Here is a 21,769-nt window from a genome sequence, read left to right as displayed (position 1 = left end):
GCGACATCTACTCGAAGGCACCCGATTACCAATACTTATATACACGGACCATAAAAATCTTCAATATCTTCAGACTAACAAAACTCTCTCTCACCGACAGGTACGATGGTCACTATTCTTTCTAAGGTTTAACTTCCTAGTGACCTACACACCTGCAGATAAGAACATAAAGGCGGATGCACTATCACGACTAACTGAAGAAAACTACTTTGAAATCCCTTCCGTTCCTATAATACCTCACAAACGCATTATTGGAGTTGTCCGTTCCTTGAAGGAAGAGGTTTTGCATGGTATAAGTTTGGATTCACCCCCACCACAACTAAATACTGATGCAGAAGGCTTCCTCTACTACAACGACAAACTTTACATACCACCTACCATGCGCACCAAGATCTTGGAATTATCGCATGATGTGCCTATGGCAGGACATATGGGTATGACAAAGACTCTTAATCTGATTACCAGGCAATTCTGGTGGCCTGACATGAAAACATCTATACAAAAATTCATCTCTTCATGCAATGTCTGTGCCAGGTCCAAGATTGACACTACGAGACCATCCGGTCTACTATGCAGTCTACCAATACCCCAAACTCCATGGGAAGTTGTGTCCTTGGACTTTATAGTAGAACTACCTCCTTCCAAAGGATTTAATACCATCTTAGTGTCAGTGGACCATCTGACAAAAATGGCACATTTCATTGCTATTCGCAGACTACCTTCGTCCAAACAAACGGCAGAACTCCTGATGAAACATGTGTTTAAGTTACATGGTATCCCAAAAACTCTTCTGTCTGACCGTGGATCACAATTTATTTCCAAGTTCTGGCAAGAACTATGTCACATACTACGAATTGAGCGGAAGCTCACTTCTCCTTACCATCCGCAGACCAACGGACAGACTGAAAGAGTCAACCAATGCATCGAGCAATATTTACGTTGTTACACTTCTTACCAACAGGATGATTGGGTGGATCTTCTCCCTCTGGCAGAATTTGCCTACAACAACGCAACCCACAGTACGACCAAGCAGAGTCCGTTCTACTTGAACTATGGGTTTCATCCCTCTATTCTTCCACCACGCATCCTTCCTTCAAATAACCCAGTAGCCTCAGACTATCTTACCCAAATAAAGGACTCTCTGGGTTTGCTTAATACTACCATTGCACACGCTCATAGTCAACAAAAGAAGTACTATGATCTTCGCAGAAGACCTTCTCCTCAGTATGCTATCGGGGACCTCGTTTGGCTCTCAACAAAAAATTTAAGACTGAAAATCCCTAGCAAAAAGCTTGGACCTCTGTTCTTGGGACCTTTCCCAATCAAGAAACTTATTGGAAAAGCTGCAGTACAGCTTACATTGCCAATAGACCTCAAAATACATCCCATTTTCCATGTGTCGCTACTGAAGCCCCATGTTCCTGACCAAGGAATAAGGCCTACTATCCCACCTCCTCCTCCTGTACAAGTTGAAGGTGGAGAAGAATATGAGATAAAAGAGATTCTGGATTCTCGTATCCACAGAAGAAGACTTCAATACTTAGTTCGATGGAAGAACTATGGGCCCCAAGACGACACCTGGCTAAACACCTCTGACATACATGCCCCTAGATTAATCCGCAATTTTCATGCGAAGTACCCAGACAAACCAGCTCCAGAGGCCTTCAGGAGCCGGCCTTAAGGGGGGGTACTGTAATGTTCTGGTACCTTTGGGTACCCTAATTACTCTTTTCCTAAGTGTATGCGCCCCACCATTCTCTTTTGGTAAAGGTGCGCATACACCTTTAAGACTGATGCTGTCATCACTGAGCGCCGGACTGAACAGCTATTTAAATCACCAGCTTTCACTCACATGTGTTCGTTCAACCTGCTTTGTGCCTTGATGCTAACCTGTCTTGAAGCTCTCATGCTTGCAAGCATACCTCGCTGTCGGAACCACGCTGCGCTGATCCCTGTATCCCGCTACCGGATCATCCGCTCTTGTCGAACTTCTCCTCTGCTACATTGCTACTAGTGATAAGTACCCAACAGGGGAAACCTCTATAACCTTCATACTAAAGCTTACACTATCTAGCTCTGCATACTAAGGACTATTATTACATCTGCATTATCTAAGATTGCTAGCTCTTGAGCCTACTACCATCTGCTCTTGCACTGGGTTGGTCTCTCCTGTATGTTCACCTGCTACTCTATCATCTGCTACCATACATGATTGCTAACCTATCTGCATTCCATCTGCTACTATCTTACTTTCAAGAACATTTCCTTTCAAGTGTCTGTCATCTACCATCTCTACCCAACCTGTCTCTTCAGCCTATCATCACTGTGTTACTATATACATAAGTCACATAATCCACACATGATGAGTCATAATCCACACATGATGAGTCTTGGGAGTTGGGATTGGTGTCTCAGCGTTTCTCTACATGACTACTGAAGTGGAATATTTCTGCAGCTGTAAATCCACATCATACATAAAACGCAGGAGCGTTACACGTACATGCCCCTTTCAATGCAGTGACCAGCATACATGCCCCCTTTCAATGCAGTGACCAGCGTACATGCCCCTTTCAATGCAGTGACCAGCATACATGCCCCCTTTCAATGCAGTGACCAGCATACATTCCCCCAATGCAGTGACCAGCATACATGCCCCCTTTCAATACAGTGATCAGCATACATGCCCCCTTCAATGCAGAGACCAGCGTACATGCCCCCTTTCAATGCAGTGACCAGCGTACATGCCCCTTTCAATGCAGTGATCAGCGTACATGCCCCTTTCAATGCAGTGACCAGCGTACATGCCCCCTTTCAATGCAGTGACCAGCATAAATGCCCCTTTCAATGCAGTGACCAGCATACATGCCCCCTTTCAATGCAGTGACCAGCGTACATGCCCCCTTTCAATGCAGTGACCAGCATACATGCCCCCTTTCAATGCAGTGACCAGCGTACATGCCCCCTTTCAATGCAGTGACCAGCATACATTCCCCCAATGCAGTGACCAGCGTACATGCCCCCTTTCAATACAGTGACCAGCATACATGCCCTCTTTCAATGCAGAGACCAGCGTACATGCCCCCTTTCAATGCAGTGACCAGCGTACATGCCCCCTTCAATGCAGTGTGCCCCCCCCAAGACCAGTGCACTTACCTGGAGCCCTGGAGCAGCCGCGGCGGTGCCTTCTCTTCAGTGTCCCGGCGGCGGCTTCAATCCCCCGGCGTCTCCACGAGTCTTCCCGCTCCCGCCTCCTCCTCGGCCAATGGCATGGGGTTTGCCTTGCGGCCAATCAGGAAGCGCGTATCGCACATGCTCCCTGATTAGCCAGGAGGAGGATCCGTGTGACAATAGTGAATTTTCATTCGCTATTGTCACATAATGGGTGGGCTTGGGACGCACTGCTCTGCGCCCCGGATCCACCCTGTGCATCGCCCTATTAGAGCCTCTGGCTCTAATCAGGTGATGCCAAAAAAAAAAAGCCCCATTGAACTCATGCAGATTAGAGGGCCGGACGCATGGATGGGGGGGCGGCGCCCCTGCGCCCCCAACGCACCGGCTGCCACTGCCCCAATACAATATAATATAATGGCTTCAGTGAAAGGGTCACATCCTCCAGAAAAAGACAGAGTTAAAGCACTGTATCTATGGAGGAGCAGCATTGTCACCCTAGGACAGGAAGTGTGGTATGACTACAGAAGAACAGGTTCTAGCATTCATACAGTGAGTTTAGTAAGTGTGGTTTGGTATGGAGAGTACTTTCCACCATCTAAACCTATAGTGGCTAAGCAGTGGTGTGACTACAATAATAATGCAATTTCCTCAAATGGTTTTGGATATAGCCATCGTCAGTGATTTTACAGGCACATAAGATGTATGACCAAAACCACATGAATCATGTACTGATATCATTAAAGTGGACCTCTGGGCACGATTAAAAAATTGCATATATGATTAAGCTTCATGTACACTAGCAGCTCCTAAACTTGAATTTTGGAGCTTTTGGCAAAGCTCCTAAACTCAACTCCATAATAGCCTATGTGTCCATTTACACATAGGCTTTTAGCAGAGTTTAGGAGCTGCTGCGGTTAGGTGAGGTTCAACCTCCCTCCCCATGTGAAAGGGGCCTAAGCCTTTACCTGATTTAAAATAAAAATTAAAAAAAGTTCTTATCCTGAATGCAATTCTTCCGTGATCAGGGGAGGGAGGTTGAACCTCACCTAACTGCAGGGTGGACAGGGTAGTAATATACCCAAAATGTGGCATGGAGATGAATATCTGTTCTTATTGATACTATTGTAGTGTGAATTTGTTTGTGATACTTTGAGGATGCAATAAATGAGATGCAAAAAATTACTTTCCTTAAAAAAAATTCCAATTCAGCAATTGTGACTGTAAGAATTTTCAACTTACACTTTGATAGCTTTTTGTTCAAAGCTTGGCTCAGGTCTTCTACACTGAACTCCTCTTTCTGCTGCTGCAAACATGATGGGAAACAATGTAACAAGAAGAAAAAAAGTAATTGTTTACATTTATTGCACTGGTAACTGTAAATCGATAAAAGCTGTAATCTGCCTTTAATTAGGATATGTCAGTTACCTCCTCATCTGATTCCTCAACTCCGTTCTGAGGCTCCACTTCTGGGGCTGAATTTGATACAGGCTTCACAAAATAATATATTATTATTTCATTTTTATTCAAACTAATTAGTTATTTTTGAGGATTGATAGATATATATACTGTATATTTTTATCAATAAAAATAAAATAAAAATCTAACAGAAAGAAAGAAATAAAAATAGATAATTCTAACAACAATTAAAATGTATCTATACCCAAAAATAAAAATGTACCGTAGTCCTTAAATGTGGTGGCTAAATAAATTTTCTTTTTTCAGGCTAAAAGTATTTTCATCAAGTACAGAAAATATCTGCAAGAAATCCAACTTCCTGGGGCACTGAAATCTCAAAACGATCAGCCTTCCCATCTATCTTCTATTGGCTACAGACCCCCCCCCACCCCCCCCATGCCCATATGTCATTAAGATAAGGAGATTGGGAGTTGTTTTGTAGTCCTAACACACTTCCTATCCTAGGAAGTTTGTTACTTGCAGGATTACCAGGTGGTACCAATGAAAAATAGGTTGTTGATTTACCGTAAAATCCATTTCTCTGATGTTCATTAATGGACACAGCTCCTGATCTTCTTAACTGTTGGCTTATACTGCCCCCTACAGGAGTAGGACACTATGCAAAAAAAAGTCTGGCTATGCCTATGGGCAGTCCCAGGGGGTATACTTCCTCTCTCTGTACTCAGTTTTGTTACAAGCAGTGTCAGAAGAATTACAACTCCACAAAGGGGTGGGTGCTGTGTCCGTCAATGAGCATCAGAGAAAAGGATTTTACGGTAAGTCAAAAATCCCATTTTCTCTTTTGTTCATTGACGGACACAGCTCCTGATCTTCTTAACTATTGGGATGTCCAAAAGCAGTGTTAAACATGAGGGGTGGGAACAGTGAAAAATAAATTCCCAAGGCTAAACTATTGCCAACCAGGTCAACAGGAGCTCAACCAAAACAAATGGAGCCCACCCAGAAAAAAAACAATGCACCCTCAATGAGGACCAGGTCCTCTAAACAGCAGCCTGCAAAATCTTGCAGCCAAAAGAAGCATCAGCAGATGCCAACACATCCACTTTATAGAACTTTGTAAAAGTGTGCACTGACAACCAGGTGGCCACCATACAAACCTGCGTCACTGACGCCTGATGACGGAAGGCCCAGGAGGCACTGAGCGCCCTAGTAGAGTGCGCCTTGACAGGGAAAGGAGGAACCTGTCCCTTGATGGAATAGGCCTGAACCACCGTCTTTCTGATCCATCTGCAAATGGTCGCAGAGAAAGCGGACAACCCTTTCTGAAGCCCATCCGTGAGCTCAAATAGTGCGTCTGATTTCCTAAAAGACTCCATAGCTGCCAGGTACACCCTAATCACCTGGACCACATCCAAGGCATGAAAAGCAATTGTCCTTTTGATGTTTTGGGCTGGGACACAGGGAAGGCAACACAATGTCTTCATTCAAAAGAAAATCAGAGATAACCTTTGGAAGGAATGACGGACAGGGCCGAAGAACCACCTTATCTCTGTGAACCACCATGTAAGGTGAACAGCAGGATAACGCCACCAATTCTGACATCCTACATGCAGAGGTGATAGCCATTAAAAAGGCCACCTTCTAGCACAGCGTAAGCAAGGGAATCTCCCGAATATTCTCAAAAGGAGGCTTCTGGAGGACTGAGAGCACCAAATTTGGGTCCCAAGGTGGTACAGGAAATGGCACTCGAGGAGCCAAGTGCAGAACTCCCTGAAGAAAAGTATGCACCAAGGAGTGTGTGGCCAAGGGCCGTTGAAAGAAGACTGCCAAGGCTGATACCTGGCCCCTGATAGTACCCAAGGCCAGTTTCTATTTAACCCACTGTTGAAGGAAGGTCAAGATCCGAGCCACCGAAAAAGACCGAGGATGAACCCCAAGAGACTCACGCCACGCGATGAACGTTTTCCACGTACAATGGTAGCTCTTTCTACAAGTAGATTTCCTAGCTTTTAACAGCATTGGAATCACTGACTCAGAAAAACCTCTATCTTTCAGCACCTGAATAGCCAAGCCGTCAAAGCCAGTGACTCTAAAGCAAGATAGAAGATTGGCCCTTGGGACAGCAGCAGATTCTTCCTGAGAGGAAAGCTTCCAAGAAACGTCGGCAACCAGCTGCACCTGGTCGCGTACCAAGCCCGATGAGGCTAATCTGGGGCTATTAAGATGACCGGAATCCCTTTTGCCTCAATCCTGTCTTGGCTGAAGCTTGAGAGGAGGGAAGGTGTAAAACAGACAATACTAACCCCACGGGGCCACCAGCATGTCTGTGGCTTCCGCCAGAGGATCCCATGAACCACAAACCTCTGCACCTTTCTGTGCCGATCCACCTTGGGGATGCCCCACAGGAAACTCAACTGATGAAACACCTACTGATGAAGGGACCACTCCCCTTGGTCCAACGCCTGCTGACAGGTATTCCGCCTGCCATTTTTTCACCCCAGGAATGTGTACAGTGGAGAGGACTGGAACAAAATGTTCTGCCCACCTTAGAATGCCAGGTACCTCCAGAGTTGCCAGGATACTTCTTGTGTCCCCCTGGTGATTGACATAAGCCACAGCTGTGGCATTGTCTGATTAAATGCGCACTGGACATCCCTTAAGACAATCCAATGTTCCAGGCACAGTCAGTTCGCTCGGGGTTCCAGGACATTGATCGGTAGTCTGGACTCTTCCAGTGTCCAGACCCCCTGAGCAGAATGTTTGCCCAGACAACCTGGCATCTGTGGTGATTAATGCAAGGGGAGGAAGGATTTGCCCAGCCAAAGCACCAGAGAATGAGGCCACCCAATCAGGGACTCTTTCGTTCCCTGGCTCAGCCGGATCTGATTGTCCAGAGACTGCAGATTCTTATCCCATTTGCCCAGAATCTCCCTTGGCAGGGACCTCTTATGGAACTGTGCAAACAAAACTGCCTCGAAGGTAGACACCATCAGGCCCAGTACCCGCATGCAAGTCCGGAGGGATGACCATCTGCTGGACAGCAGGAGACGAATTGCAGCCTGCAGTTTCTGGAGTTTGTCCAGAGGAAGGGGCACTCTGACTAAGACCCAGTCCAGAGTCTGACCCAGATAGTCCAGCTTTGTGGACGAAACCAGAGCAGACTTCTGAAAATTCTGAGTCCAGCCGAGTTCGTATGGTGATCTCCAGGTTTTCCACGAGAGCAGTAGGAGACTCCGCTCACAGGAGGTCGTCCAAGTAGACCAGTATGGCGATCCCCTATTGGCGTAATAATGCTAGCACTGGGGCTAACACTTTTGTGAAGACCGGAGGAGCGGAGGCGAGACCAAATGGTAACGCGACAAACTGATAACGCTCCTCTCCCACGGCAAAGCAGAGGAAGCGCTATTGACCGGCACATATTGGAATGTGACGGTAAGCATCCTTGATGTGGATAGAGGCAAGAAAATCCCCCGGATGCAGGGATGCCACCACTCCATTCTGAACTTCTGCACCTGTACAAAGCAGTTCAGCGCTTTGAAGTCCAAAGTTGGATAACCCTTGCCTTCCTTCTTGGGAACTGTAAACAGATTTGAGTAAAACCCCTAAAAATGTTTCGATGTTGGAACCGGGACAATCACCCGTTGAAGTAACAGGTCTTGCACCGCCCGAAAAAGACCCTTTAAGTGGTCCGGGGACAGATGCAAGTTGAAAGGAAAGAACCTTTCGGGAGGGTAAGAATGAAACTCGATCTTGTAGCCAGACCGTATGACCTTGTGGACCCACTTGTCTTGTACCAGGGAAGTCCACGGGTCCACAAACCAGCGAAGATGTCCCCCCACCCCTGATACAGGTAAGGGTGCACCTTCATGCTGAAGGAGCCTTGTTCATGGATCTGGAGAAGCCGGCTCTCGACTTGCCATACCAAGTTTCCTTGGATCCATCAGAGGAGGCGCTGAAAGGCTTAAATCCCTTGTCAGTTGCCCCTGAGGGATGAAAAAACATCTTATGAGTTGAGAAGGATGGCCCACTTCTGCGACGAGGTTCCTTGTCCTTACTAGCCTGCGGAAGAAAGATACTCTTCCCCCCGTGAGACCCCTAATGAGGTCATCCAGGATAGCTCCAAACATTCTATCTCCTTGAAAGGGAAGATCAGTCAAGGCCTTTTTAGAAGTATGGTCCACAGACCAGCATTTGAGTCAAAAAATACGCCGAAGGACCCCTGCTGAAACAGAGAGCCTAGCGACTAGCTGAACCGCATCCAAAGAGGCATCACAGATAAACTGCACTCCCCCTCCAGGTTACAGCGTAAAAGGTAAGCCTACTCGGTCAGAGTTTGCTACACCAGTGCAATGGTAAATACGGGCCTCAGTGCTGAACTAGCCAAAGTGTACATATTGTGGGCCACAGCCTCCCCCTTCCTGTCAGCTGGGTCCCTTTAAAGCCAGGGACTCTTCAACCGGAATCATGGTTGCCTTGTTCAATCTGGGGACCGGAGGTTCCACCACTGATGGACTCCTCATAAGGGTACCGCATAGCAAATCGCTTAGGGACCACAAGGAGACGTTTTGGTCATTCCCACTCTTTAGCAACAATTCTGTCAAAATAAGGGGGAAAGGAAACACCTTTGCCGCTCTGGATGGCTTGTGAGTGCCAAAGGGAACCGACGCCTCCGTTGCAGCTTGAGTCAATAGTGGAACCCCTCAAAAAAGATGTAAAATAACACTGCTAAAGGGACACCCCCACTACTCCAGCAGCACCACCCAGTCACCAGTAACAGAGCATCTAATCGAACCTCAGCAGAGAGGGAGAGGACCCCACCAGATTCACCACCCAGCAGAAACAAGCACCTGCAGCCTCCAGAATAATATGCACTACACATGCGGCGATCAGGAAGTGAAAAGATCCAGGAGTCAGCACCAGGGGATGAGGAGGGGCTCCCATTGCCAAAATCCCCACCCAGAGGGCTCCACTGTCATGGCCGCCGCCATTTTTTAAAGGCAAACCACCGCAAAATGGCCGCCGGACTACACAAACATGGCCGTGCAGCACCACAAGGTTTCCAGGGACCCAAGAGGGATCCCTAGGCCTTAGGAAAAGGCACAGGCAGAAAGGGGGGGCCCTGGCAGTAGCCCGCACCAGGTACAGCCCCCCCCACAGCTGATTGCCCGGTCGCCGGCGGCGCAACCCTTCGTCCCCATTGTCAGCGCAGCACCGTTCCCCCACCCCAGGAGGTGGACCAGACTACCCCACAGCCCTAGAGTAAGTGAAGGAGGGGGGGAGAGATGGCCCACAGGGACCACCAGACCAATGAGGGGGGTGCCTAATGGGAAAGAGACGAACCCGGGGGTCCGACTGTCCCATGGAGGGGCCCAAGTCCACCCCAAAACCCTCCAGAGGGAGAGGGGGGACAGTTACTTACCATATCAGGAACCAGGTGGGCACCGCTCCAGACAGACCCTCCTCTCCATGTAAATGGGGGGCTGTTGGTCAGGAGGAACGCTCCAACTCGGGGCGAGACCCGATCGTATGTGACCTCGCAAGGCGTTTAACTTGCAAGCCAGCCCCCTGTCCGGTGGGGCTATGTCGCGGCTGACCCAACGTGGAGCTGAGGTCTGCACGCGCTTGATGGCCAGACTGGGTTGACCACTGGATCTAGATTATCCAGCTCATCGCTCGGTTCGGCAGTTGATTGTAGATCTCACAGGAAAAAAAAAAAAACAGGAGAAAAAAATCTATCTATCTAAAAAGAAAAAATTGCCAGGACCAGAGATCCCAGCAAGGATTTAGGTTCTTACTCCTGACATTGCAGAAAAAAAGTACCTATTGCAGAGAGAGGAAGTATACCCCCTGGGTCTTCCCATAGCTGTAGACAGACTTTTTTTCTGCCTAGTGTCCTACTCCTGTAGGGGGCAGTATAACCCAATTGTTAAAAATATCAGGAGCCATGTCCTTCAATGAACGAAAGAGAAAATAGAAAACGAATGTAGCCACCACATCTAAGGACTGGGAAGCTGTTAAAGCTTTTTGTTTTGGGGTTTGTATATTTTGCAAATGATAATGTAAAATATACAGTACACTAATAATAATGAAATAATATGAGATCAGAAAAGTTTGGAAGGACATAAAAGGTATACAGGCTGTAGACTCATATACATTATATAAATCAAGAAACCGCTTTGAATTTACCTCATAGATATTTGCTTCCACCACATTGCCAATTTCACTAAAACAAAAAAAAATACATTTTAAAAATTGTCACTGGTTTCTGAATAAGGACAGATTGCCTTTAAGATACACACGCAAGAAAATGCGCAACTGTCCAGAACTAAGCAGTAATCCAGATGCTATTAAAAGGTAGGTCCAAAAATAAAATAAGTAGAATGAATCTAACTATGGGGAGACACTAAGTATAATACAAAATTACATAAGAATATAAATACAAGTGATTCAAAGTCCAATAAAATAAGTCCATACGTATACCTAAGGGCAGCCATCCACAAGGACCAGAAGTAAGTCCCAAAAAGCACTGTGAACAAAATAAAAGACAGGAGGTGCCTCTAAGTGTAATAGGTAGGGTAATTTATTAAGAACAATCAATAAACAACTCACAAACAGTAATGAGTTGAATGCCTGGGATCTATGTCCTAGAGTGAGCCATCTGTAATTCTCCACAGGAGTCCGGCACTGTCTGGGGGGGTCCGACACCGTGATGGAAGAAGCCGGCTGGACGGTGTATAACAGGACCGCACAGAGCGCTGGCGTGTGGGACAGCCGAAAATAAGGCCTGAAGCGCTGAAAGCCGTGAATGGAGGTTGATGACAAAATGCAGTGACGCTCCATTTTCTTATCAGTCCTCTGCTGGAGCGTCACTGCATTTTGTCATCAGCAGCCAGCAAGCTCGGAAACGCGTCGCACAATTAGTGACGACTTCGCCATCCATTCACGGCTTTCAGCGCTCCAGGCCTCGTTTTCAGCTGTCCCACGGATGACTCAACTCCAGGACATCGATCCCAGGCATTCAACTCTTTACTGTTTGTAAGTTGTTTATTTATTGTTCTTAATAAATGACCCTACCTATTACACAGAGGCGCCTCCTGTCTTTTACTTTGTTCACAGTGCCTTTAAGATACACCTATCAATTGGAAATCCTAATTCCATGAAGGTCTGATGAAATATAAAGTGAAAAAACTAACATTTTGTAATACAGTAAAACCTTGGTTTGAGAGTAACTTGGTTTAAGAGCGTTTTGCAAGACAAGCAAAATTTTCAAATAAATTTTGACTTGATATACAAGCGATGTCTTGATATACAAGTAGCCTCAAGTCACAGCTGAGTACAAAAGAGAAGAGAGGCGACTCTAAGTGTAGCAATATGGTTACATTTAATGAAGGTACAACATTTAGCAACTCACATGGTTGATGATTGGAACAGGCACATCTAAGGATGCAGGGATCCGGGGTAAAGCTGTCCACATAGGACCATCCTCCGCACTGTCATCTACGTCATCCCTTCCATGTTGTTCCTCGCTTTCAGATTGCTTTACTGCAGGGTGGTCTTCCCGGTCAGGATTACAGACTGGCAGCCGGCGGTGCAGAAGATGGTCTATGTGGACAGCTTTACCCCGTATGCCTGCATACTTAGATGTGCCTGTTTTATTCATCAACCATGTGAGTTGCTAAATGTTGTACCTTCATTAAATGGAACCATATTGCTACACTTAGAGGCGCCTCTCTTCTCTTTGATACCCTGTAGCTCCTACTGGATTTTGCTTCCAATCCCCTTGTGGAAGCGGCTATTTGTGGATGGACATTTTATGGTTACACAACCTATCGCAATGCTATAATATTTTTGGACTATAAATTGACGGATAATAATTGATGAATAAATGGTTGTGGAACGAATCATCTGAGTTTCCATTATTTCTTATGGGGAAATTCGCTTTGATATAAGAGTGCTTTGGATTACAAGCATGCTTCCAGAACGAATTATGCTCGTAATCCAAGGTTTTACTGTATGTAGGTTGTTTGAAAGTAACACAAGGTGACTTGTACACAAGGAACTTCTTAATTACTGTTATCTCCCCCAACTCTAACACTTAAACTGGCCATAGATTATGTGGCTTTCTCCCGAAAATCGCTCCCCCGCAAAGCTATAGTGTTCTCTTGGCGTTGGGGCGTGGGGAGCCGTTGCTGTCGGGGAACACAATGATTATTGCTAGTGCTATAGCCATTGACAATAATCGCATGCCAAAAATCGGACATGGTGATTGTACAAAAGTCAATCAATGGATTGACTTGGGTATAATCTCCTTGCCCATCAATAGTTTGAATCTCAGCCAGTCCCTGCTGAACTGGTCGAGATTCGAACCATCTATGGCCAGCTGCATACTAAAGCTGGCCGGAGCGATATTTGACTGGTCAAGCAGGGACTGGATGAACTTTGATCAGTATGTGGCCTCCCCAAATCAATTATTTAACCATTTCTGGACTGGAAGGATTTACCCCCTTAATGACAGGCCATTTTTGCGATACGGCACTGCGCTATTTTAACTGACAACTGCGCAGTCATGTGACGCTGTATCCTAATAAAATATATGTCCTTTTTTTTCCACAAATAGAGCTTTCTTTTGGTAAAAAGAATCCCTAATAAGTGTTTATTGATTGGTTTGCGCAAAAGTTATTGGGTCTTCAAAATAGGTGGAAAGATTTATGTCATTTTTATTTATTTATTTATTTTTTACTAGTAATGGCGGTGATCAGCGATTTTTAGCGTTACTGCAACATTGCGGCAGACAGATCGGACACCTAACTGACATGTTTGACACTTTTGGGGGGACTAGTGACATTACTACAGTAATCAGTGCTACATATATGCACTGTTACTGTACTAATGACATTGGCAGGGAAGGGGTTAACACCAGGGGCGATCAAAGGGTTAAGTGTGTCCCTAGGAGTGCTTTCTAACTGTGGGGGGGGGGCTTGCTGCATAAACACAGAGACCTGTGTTCCTAAATAAGAGGAACACAGGATCCCTGTGTTCATTACTGACATAACAGCGGTCTGACTTGTTTACAATGACGTTCTGTCTCCACGGGGAGTGATCGCGGGTGCCAAGCGGCAATCGCGGCAGCCGGACCCGCTGATTAGCTTCCCCTGTGGCGAATGGGTGCGCGTGTGACCCCGCTAGCGGCCCGCGAAGCAACGTACAGGTACGTCGTTTCATGGGACAGAGCCTACCGGCCTCTGTAAAAGTACGGTGGCTGGTTGGCAAGCAGTTAATCAATGTCTGTAGAAGGAACATGTTGGAAAATTTTTCGGACAATCAGCAGGAGACACTGATCAGTGTCTTCTGATGGTAGCAGGTGCTGCTGTCAAAATTCAATGTCTTGGTGGGGGGATTACTCCGTCCACCTTGGCTTAAGATTTTCTAAAGCTGACAAAACATTGAGATGAAGGCAGAAAAAGACCCCATCTGGTTTGGAGACTATGCAGAGAGAACATCAACTTTAAAATAAGGGTTAGCTGCAGTGAGGATTTATCAGCTTAGGTCTCAGTGCTGTCACATGCAGTGAGTCACATTTTCCTCCATACCCAGAAGTATTGGGTATTTCCATTGGCTCCTGGTGCTAAACAGAGTGGTATGGGAGCAAAGGAAAGTAAGCATATGTTGCTGAAGATGGGGGAATCAAAGAAAACCCATTCTTAGGCCCAACTTAACAAACCACAGCATTGCTTTAAATGTGAAAGCATCTTCATGCACTCTTTCTACTTACAGCCCATTGGAGTTCTTTTCTGAGAGGACACGAAGAAAGAAGTCAGCCTCTTCAGAAGGTTTGTAGGTGGTTGGGATGATCACGTAGTCTCCGACAGGGAGCAGGAAGCGGTTGGATACTTCACGGTGATTTTTGTAAACATCCAAACGAGCCACGTCTTTATTTTTTTTCAAGAAATCTTTCTCCAGCTGCAGATCTGTGAGACTCTGGAGACAATATGGAAGGATCCCTATGAATTAAGCTTAAAGAGCACCTGTCATATTAGCCAGAGTGCCTCATAAACAAACACTTTAGAGGGGGGAATGGGTAAAGCAGAACTCCAGGTAAAAAAAAAAAAATTCCCCTGGGGCTGTTAACTGCTTGTTTTGTTCAGAAGCGCACAGAAAGGCTATACTCCTACGATCCTCCAGAAAACTGTGTTCCCCCACTTCCAGTGTTAGACTGTTCTTGCCATCCTCACATCCAATGATGTTAGGAACAGTCCATGCACAGGACCACTAGTGTAAGGGGGTCAGGTGCGGCAGAGACCACCAGACCGATGGATTAGGTAAGTATATCTCTATTTATATCCTCACCCCTAGAAAAAAATGAGCCGTTATTTCATGCAGTGCGGGCACAGCCCACTGCATGTGGAAATATATTTTGTTCTGGAATTCTTCTTTAAGACCCCTGTCAGTTTTTTGTTCTGTCTATCGCCTATTAGAGAGATTTTCCTTCAGTTCCTGTCCTAGAGATGCAGAGGTGATCTCTCCAAAGTGTGGGATATTCCCTCTTAGACAACTGTCATGAGATGAGAACAGGGGTCCCGATTGGAAGAGTTCTCCTCAACTCCTGTTCTTGTGACAGCTCAAACATTTATGTTCTAAAGACAATCGTCATCAGGCCCGGACTGGGACAAAAAATAGGCCCGGGCATTTTAGGCTGAGCAGCCCATTTTTTTTTTTTTTTTAAACAAAATGACCAATGATGAACAACTACCGGTTTCTCTATGTTTTTTTAGTTATATTTAGCCTGCACATCCATGCGATCCGATTCTGCGAATCGCACTGCGTTTTGAAAACTGATTGCGGGGTGTCGTTAACCTAACATACACTCCGCAATCATAAATGTCATCAGTTCAAAGTTAACCATGAATAAGGATCCTATAATTATTGCTCTCATTCCAGTGTGCAGGGTCATATATTACACCTGTAGTAAAATCAAGGTTTTTGTTCACAGGCGCCCCCAAAATGTGTATGTAGTTTCTTATGGTATTGGTGGGATAGGGGTGACATCCGTAGCAGTGGTGGTGGTGGGATAGGGATGACATCAGTAGTGGTGGTGGTAGTGGGGATAGGGATGACATCAGTAGTGGTGGTGGTGGGATAGGGATGACATCAGTAGTGGTGGTGGTGGGATAGGGATGACATCAGTTACATAGTTACATAGTTAGTGAGGCTGAAAAAAGACACAAGTCCATCCAGTTCAACCTATGTGTGTGTGTTTGCTTTTAACCGTACATTGTATACCCCTGTATGTTGTGGTCTTTAAGGTGTCCATCCAATAGTTTTTTGAAACTATCAATGCTCCCCGCTGATACGACTGCTTGTGGAAGAGAATTCCACATCCTTACCGCTCTTACAGTGAAGAACCCCTTACGCACTTTAAGGTTAAACCGCCTTTCCTCTAGTTTTAGTGAGTGGCCACGTGTCTTATTGTATTCCCTTACTCTAAATAGTTTGTTCCTTATGCTAGGGTCGCCAGTACAGTATTTGTACATTGATATCATATCCCCCCTCAAGCGTCTCTTCTCCAGAGAGAATAGGTTCAGTGCTTGTAGTCTTTCCTCATAGCTGATGTCCTCCATTCCCCTAATTATTTTTGTTGCCCTTCTCTGGACTTTCTCCAGTTCCAGCACATCCTTCCTGAGGACCGGTGCCCAGAACTGGACAGCATACTCCAGTAGTGGTGGGATAGGGATGACATCAGTAGCAGTGGTGGTGGGGATAGGGGTGACATCAGTGGCAGTGGGAATTGGGATGGCATCAGTGGCAGTGGTGGTGGGGATAGGGGTAACATCAGTGGTAGTGGGGATTGGGATGACATCAGTGGCAGTGGTGGTGGGGATAGGGGTGACATCAGTGGTGGTGGGGGATAAGGGTGACATCAGTGGCAGTGGTGGTGGGGATAGGGGTGACATCAGTGGCAGTGGTGGTGGGGATAGGGGTGACATCAGTGGCAGTGGTGGTGGGGATAGGGGTGACATCAGTGGTGGTGGGGATAGGGGTTACATCAGTAGCAGTGGTGGTGGGGATAGGGGTGACATCAGTGGTGGTGGGGATAGGGGTGACATCAGTGGTGGTGGGGATAGGGGTGACATCAGTGGTGGTGGGGATAGGGGTGACATCAGTGGTGGTGGGGATAGGGGTGACATCAGTGGCAGTGGTGGTGGGGATAGGGGTTACATCAGTGACAGTGGTGGTGGGGATAGGGGTTACATCAGTGGCAGTGGTGGTGGGGATAGGGGTGACATCAGTGGCAGTGGTGGTGGGGATAGGGGTTACATCAGTGACAGTGGTGGTGGGGATAGGGGTTACATCAGTGACAGTGGTGGTGGGGATAGGGGTTACATCAGTGGCAGTGGTGGTGGGGATAGGGGTTACATCAGTGGCAGTGGTGGTGGGGATAGGGGTGACATCAGTGGCAGTGGTGGTGGGGATAGGGGTTACATCAGTGGCAGTGGTAATAGGAATGACATCAGTGGTAGTGGGGATTGGGATGACATCAGTGGCGGTGGTGGTGGGGATAGCGATAACATCAGTGGTGGGGATAGGGATAACATTAGTGGCGGTGTTGAGGATAGGGATGATATCAGTGGGAATGATGAGGATAGGGGTGACATCAGTGGCAGTGGTGGTAAGGATAGGAATAACATCAGTGTCAGTGGTGGTGGGGATAGGAATGACAATGTCCACTGCCACCGATGTCATCCCTATCCCCACCACCACCGCTACTGATGTCATCCCTATCCCCCCCATCACCGCTGCCTCATGGGAGGGGGGGAGAGATCAGGCAGAGGTATGGCGGTGGGAGAGATGGGATCAGGCAGAGGTATGGCGGTGGGAGAAATGGAATCAGGCAGAGGGATGGAGGTGGGAGAGATGGGATCAGGCAGAGCGATGGAGGTGGGAGAGATGGGATCAGGCAGAGCGATGGCGGTGGGAGAGATGGGATCAGGCAGAGCGATGGCGGTGGGAGAGATGGGATCAGGCAGAGCGATGGCGGTGGGAGAGATGGGATCAGGCAGAGTGAGGGAGGTGGGAGAGATGGCATCAGGCAGAGGGATGGAGGTGGGAGAGATGGCATCAAGCAGAGGGATGGAGGTGGCAGAGATGGGATCAGGCAGAGTGATGGAGGTGGGAGGGATGGGATTAGGCAGAGTGATGGCGGTGGGAGAGATGGGATCAGGCAGAGGGATGGAGGTGGGAGAGATGGGATCAGGCAGAGGGATGGAGGTGGGAGAGATGGGATCAGGCAGAGGGATGGAGGTGGGAGAGATGGGATCCGGCAGAGGGATGGAGGTGGGAGAGATGGCATCAAGCAGAGGGATGGAGGTGGCAGAGATGGGATCAGGCAGAGTGATGAAGGTGGGAGGGATGGGATTAGGCAGAGTGATGGCGGTGGGAGAGATGGGATCAGGCAGAGGGATGGAGGTGGGAGAGATGGGATCAGGCAGAGGGATGGAGGTGGGAGAGATGGGATCAGGCAGAGGGATGGAGGTGGGAGAGATGGGATCCGGCAGAGGGATGGAGGTGGGAGAGATGGGATCAGGCAGAGGGATGGCGATGGGATCAGGCAGAGGGATGGAGGTGGGAGAGATGGGATCAGGCAGAGCGATGGAGGTGGGAGAGATGGGATCAGGCAGAGCGATGGAGGTGGGAGAGATGGGATCAGGCAGAGCGATGGAGGTGGGAGAGATGGGATCAGGCAGAGCGATGGAGGTGGGAGAGATGGGATCAGGCAGAGGGATGGAGGTGGGAGAGATGGGATCAGGCAGAGGGATGGAGGTGGGAGAGATGGGATCAGGCAGAGCGATGGCGGTGGGAGAGATGGGATCAGGCAGAGCGATGGCGGTGGGAGAGATGGGATCAGGCAGAGCGATGGCGGTGGGAGGGATGGGATCAGGCAGAGGGATGGAGGAGGGAGAGATGGGATCAGGCAGAGGGATGGAGGTGGGAGAGATGGGATCAGGCAGAGCGATGGCGGTGGGAGAGATGGGATCAGGCAGAGCGATGGCGGTGGGAGAGATGGGATCAGGCAGAGCGATGGCGGTGGGAGGGATGGGATGAGGCAGAGGGATGGAGGAGGGAGAGATGGGATCAGGCAGAGCGATGGCGGTGGGAGGGATGGGATGAGGCAGAGGGATGGCGGAGGGAGAGATGGGATCAGGCAGAGGGATGGAGGTGGGAGGGATGGGATGAGGCAGAGGGATGGCGGTCGGAGGGATGGGATGAGGCAGAGGGATGGCGGTCGGAGGGATGGGATGGGATGAGGCAGAGTGATGGCGGTGGGAGAGATAGGATGAGGCAGGCTGTCACATCACATGTAACAAGCAAACTGGCATGCAGCATGGCACATGTTTTCTAGCAGCAGTGACTCACTGCTGCTAGAAAACATGTGCCATGCGGCATGCCAGTTTGCTTGTTACATGTGATGTGACAGCCAGGTGCACATTTTCAACTTGAAAATGTGCACCTGGCTGTCACATCACATGCAACAAGCAAACTGGCATGGCATGATGGCACATGTTTTCTAGCAGTGACAGTCAGTTCCAGACCAGTCTTACCAGAACACTGCTCTGCGGTGGAGGCCAGCCCAGAAACACAAATCCCAGCGGTGACGCACGGTGTGTTGTTTCCTTTCCTTACCTTGTTGCAGCAGCCAGTGTTGTTCTTGTCTCTCCCTCTGTCAGTGTCTGGCTGTCTACGGTGCGGTGCGGTGCCGGCGACTTCCTTCCCGCTTCTTGCCGACAACAAGGGGAGGCCTCTAGCTCCACCCCCTTCAGCCTTCAATCACCCGACGCCAGTCCACCCCTCCTGAGCGCCGCGGATGCCGCTGCGGAGCCGGCCGCAGTGAGCGGCGCTGGGCTCAGCTCAGCATCAGCACGGCTGCCAGCTGAGCCCAGTGCTTAGGAGTGAGTGGCGGGGAGTCGGGGACAGCAGCGGGCGGCCTTCAGTCTCCGCTGAATCGGCCGCGGAGAGGCCAGCAGCGGCAACCGCCATTATCGGTACACAGTCCAGACATAGTTACACTGTCTGTCTGTGACTGCACTTCACGCGCCCGGAGCGGAGGCCTCGGCCCACCGGGCATATGCCCGGTCTGCCCTATGGTCAGTCCGGCCCTGATCGTCATCCAGATGAAATTAGTAGAGTTAATCTTCCCAGTGGCATTTCAGCAATAAAAACCTGTTAGGAGTTATAGCCTTAAGAACACTCTATCTAATACTGAAAAAAACAAAACTTTTGGCTTTACATACACTTTACTCTAAACAAGCATGTAAAGTCCTTTAAAATTAGTCCTCAGTCACCTTGGTAGCTGTATGCATTGTGCAGTAATTCCTCTTCACATTTGTGACAAAGAAATCTTAGCTCCTTTCTTTTTTCTTTCTGTTGCGCCAGAATCTTGGCAGGCTTCCAGCCCTCTAATGTGAGCACACAGCATGTGTTTCTAAGGTGATATAAACTAACTGAAATCAGACTTTTGAGCACACACATGGTTTAATACCTTGTTCACATGGGCGTCCTTAAGTTCTCAAAAACGGGAATTGTGCTACTACCCCAATATATTCCAGTTTGCAAGGAAAGACTGTCCTCCTGTAGCCAATCCACAGGCTACACAAGCCAGTAATGAAGATTTGGAAGAGATGCAATCCCTGGCTCATTTTCTTCACAGCATAAAATCCATTTATTAAGTATAGGCAGGGGGAAAAAATCCAGAAGACAAGAAGTATATGTGTCTCTGCCCTCAGGGGGCCTCTATCATAACTAATTGTCTACGATTAAGGCCCCCTGAAGGCAGAAATGTGTAAGCTGCTTGTCTTCTGCATTTTTTACCCCTGCCTATACTTAATAAATAGGTTTTATGCAGTGAAGAAAACGAGTCAAGGATTACATCTATTTCAAGCAATTTGGTTTTACCGACACGGGATGCCCAGTTGTTCCGTGAATCTGCATGCAGGTAATCCCATTCATGTCAATTGTGACGCATCGACTGCTGCTGTGTGGGTTCAAGTTCCTAAAAGCAGACAGTGTGAGCTTGGGGAGTGTGTTGTGCACTTAAAGAGGAGCTCCAGGCACCTATAAAAAAAATAAAATAAAACTCAGCAGCTACAAATAGTGAAGCTGCTGACTTTTAAAAACCAGCCACTCACCCGTTCCATGGTCCAGCGGTGAGCTCACCCCAGCCGTCTTTATCCTCTGTCCTCCCTCGGCGGTGCTGGCATCTTCACTATGGGCTCCTGACTGTGACAGCTTGCGGCCTTTACAGCCCGGTGCCCACTGTGAATGTGCGAGTCACGTATTGCATCCTGGATTGGTGGATGCAGTCCCAGAAGACTGCAGGGGGAGGGAGGACAACTTCCGTTGCTGAGTCCTGCTGCACTCGGAACAGAAGTGGGAGCAGGTACTTGTCAAAATCGGGTACCTTCTCCCCCCTCAAAAGTGCCAATTGTGCAAGAGGAGCGAGGGACGAGTCCTAAAACCAGAACTTTCCCTTTCGGGTGGAGTTCCGCTTTAAGTACGCCCATGTAAACTAAGCCTAGGGCTAAAAAAGAATGCACTAGTGTAAAATCCTGGTGTTTTTCTGTGTTTGAGGAGCTGTAGCTGTACTCTAATATATGCTGATGCATTCAAGCATAAACACATGCATGCACATATGGCACGTTCCACGAAAACAGGAATTTTGTGTTTGGGGCATACATCATACACATGTTTATGCCAATGCATTAAGCATTGGCGTATAGCCATTGTACTGTAGTATTGCATTGTTCAGTCATTCACATCTATGGCCAGATGGATGAGCCACTTATGACTATCCCAGGTGTGGAAAAACCCTGGAAGTTTACGTTAGTGCATTTTTTTAGCCTCAAATTGTCCGTGTACATAAGGCCTAATTAGGCTAGGTACCTTGGTTGGTCCGCAGTAATCCATGAATGTGGTAATAATCACTATGCCAGGATAATGAGTGTATTAGAAACCGAATATACAGTACAACATACTGTAATTAAATTGAGTAACATAGAAAGAATGATATTGACTGTTCTGCATATTTAGAAGTATAGGGTATGCCAGCATACCTTCTGACTGACCATCATTTAGAGACTGTCCCTTTTATTAACCAAATACCCTTTGTCCCTTTTTCTTTGTCAGTTGT

The 21,769-nt window shown here is 47.8% G+C and overlaps 1 protein-coding gene across 1 annotated transcript in view; it reads right to left on the bottom strand.

Annotated features, from left to right (window-relative positions):
• Positions 1-21,769, bottom strand: part of LOC309551785 (calpain-8-like) — an 81,143-nt gene that overhangs the window by 9,103 nt on the left and 50,271 nt on the right. Inside the window, 4 exon segments of the mRNA XM_082252474.1 lie at positions 4,411-4,474; positions 4,597-4,659; positions 10,774-10,810; positions 14,360-14,565. Coding sequence (XP_082108600.1) covers positions 4,411-4,474; positions 4,597-4,659; positions 10,774-10,810; positions 14,360-14,565 — 370 coding nt within the window.

This window comes from Pelophylax lessonae, assembly GCF_965119305.1.
Source record: "Pelophylax lessonae genome assembly, chromosome: 3".
Classification (NCBI taxonomy): domain Eukaryota; kingdom Metazoa; phylum Chordata; class Amphibia; order Anura; family Ranidae; genus Pelophylax; species Pelophylax lessonae.
This window is presented reverse-complemented; position numbering and strand designations above follow the sequence as displayed.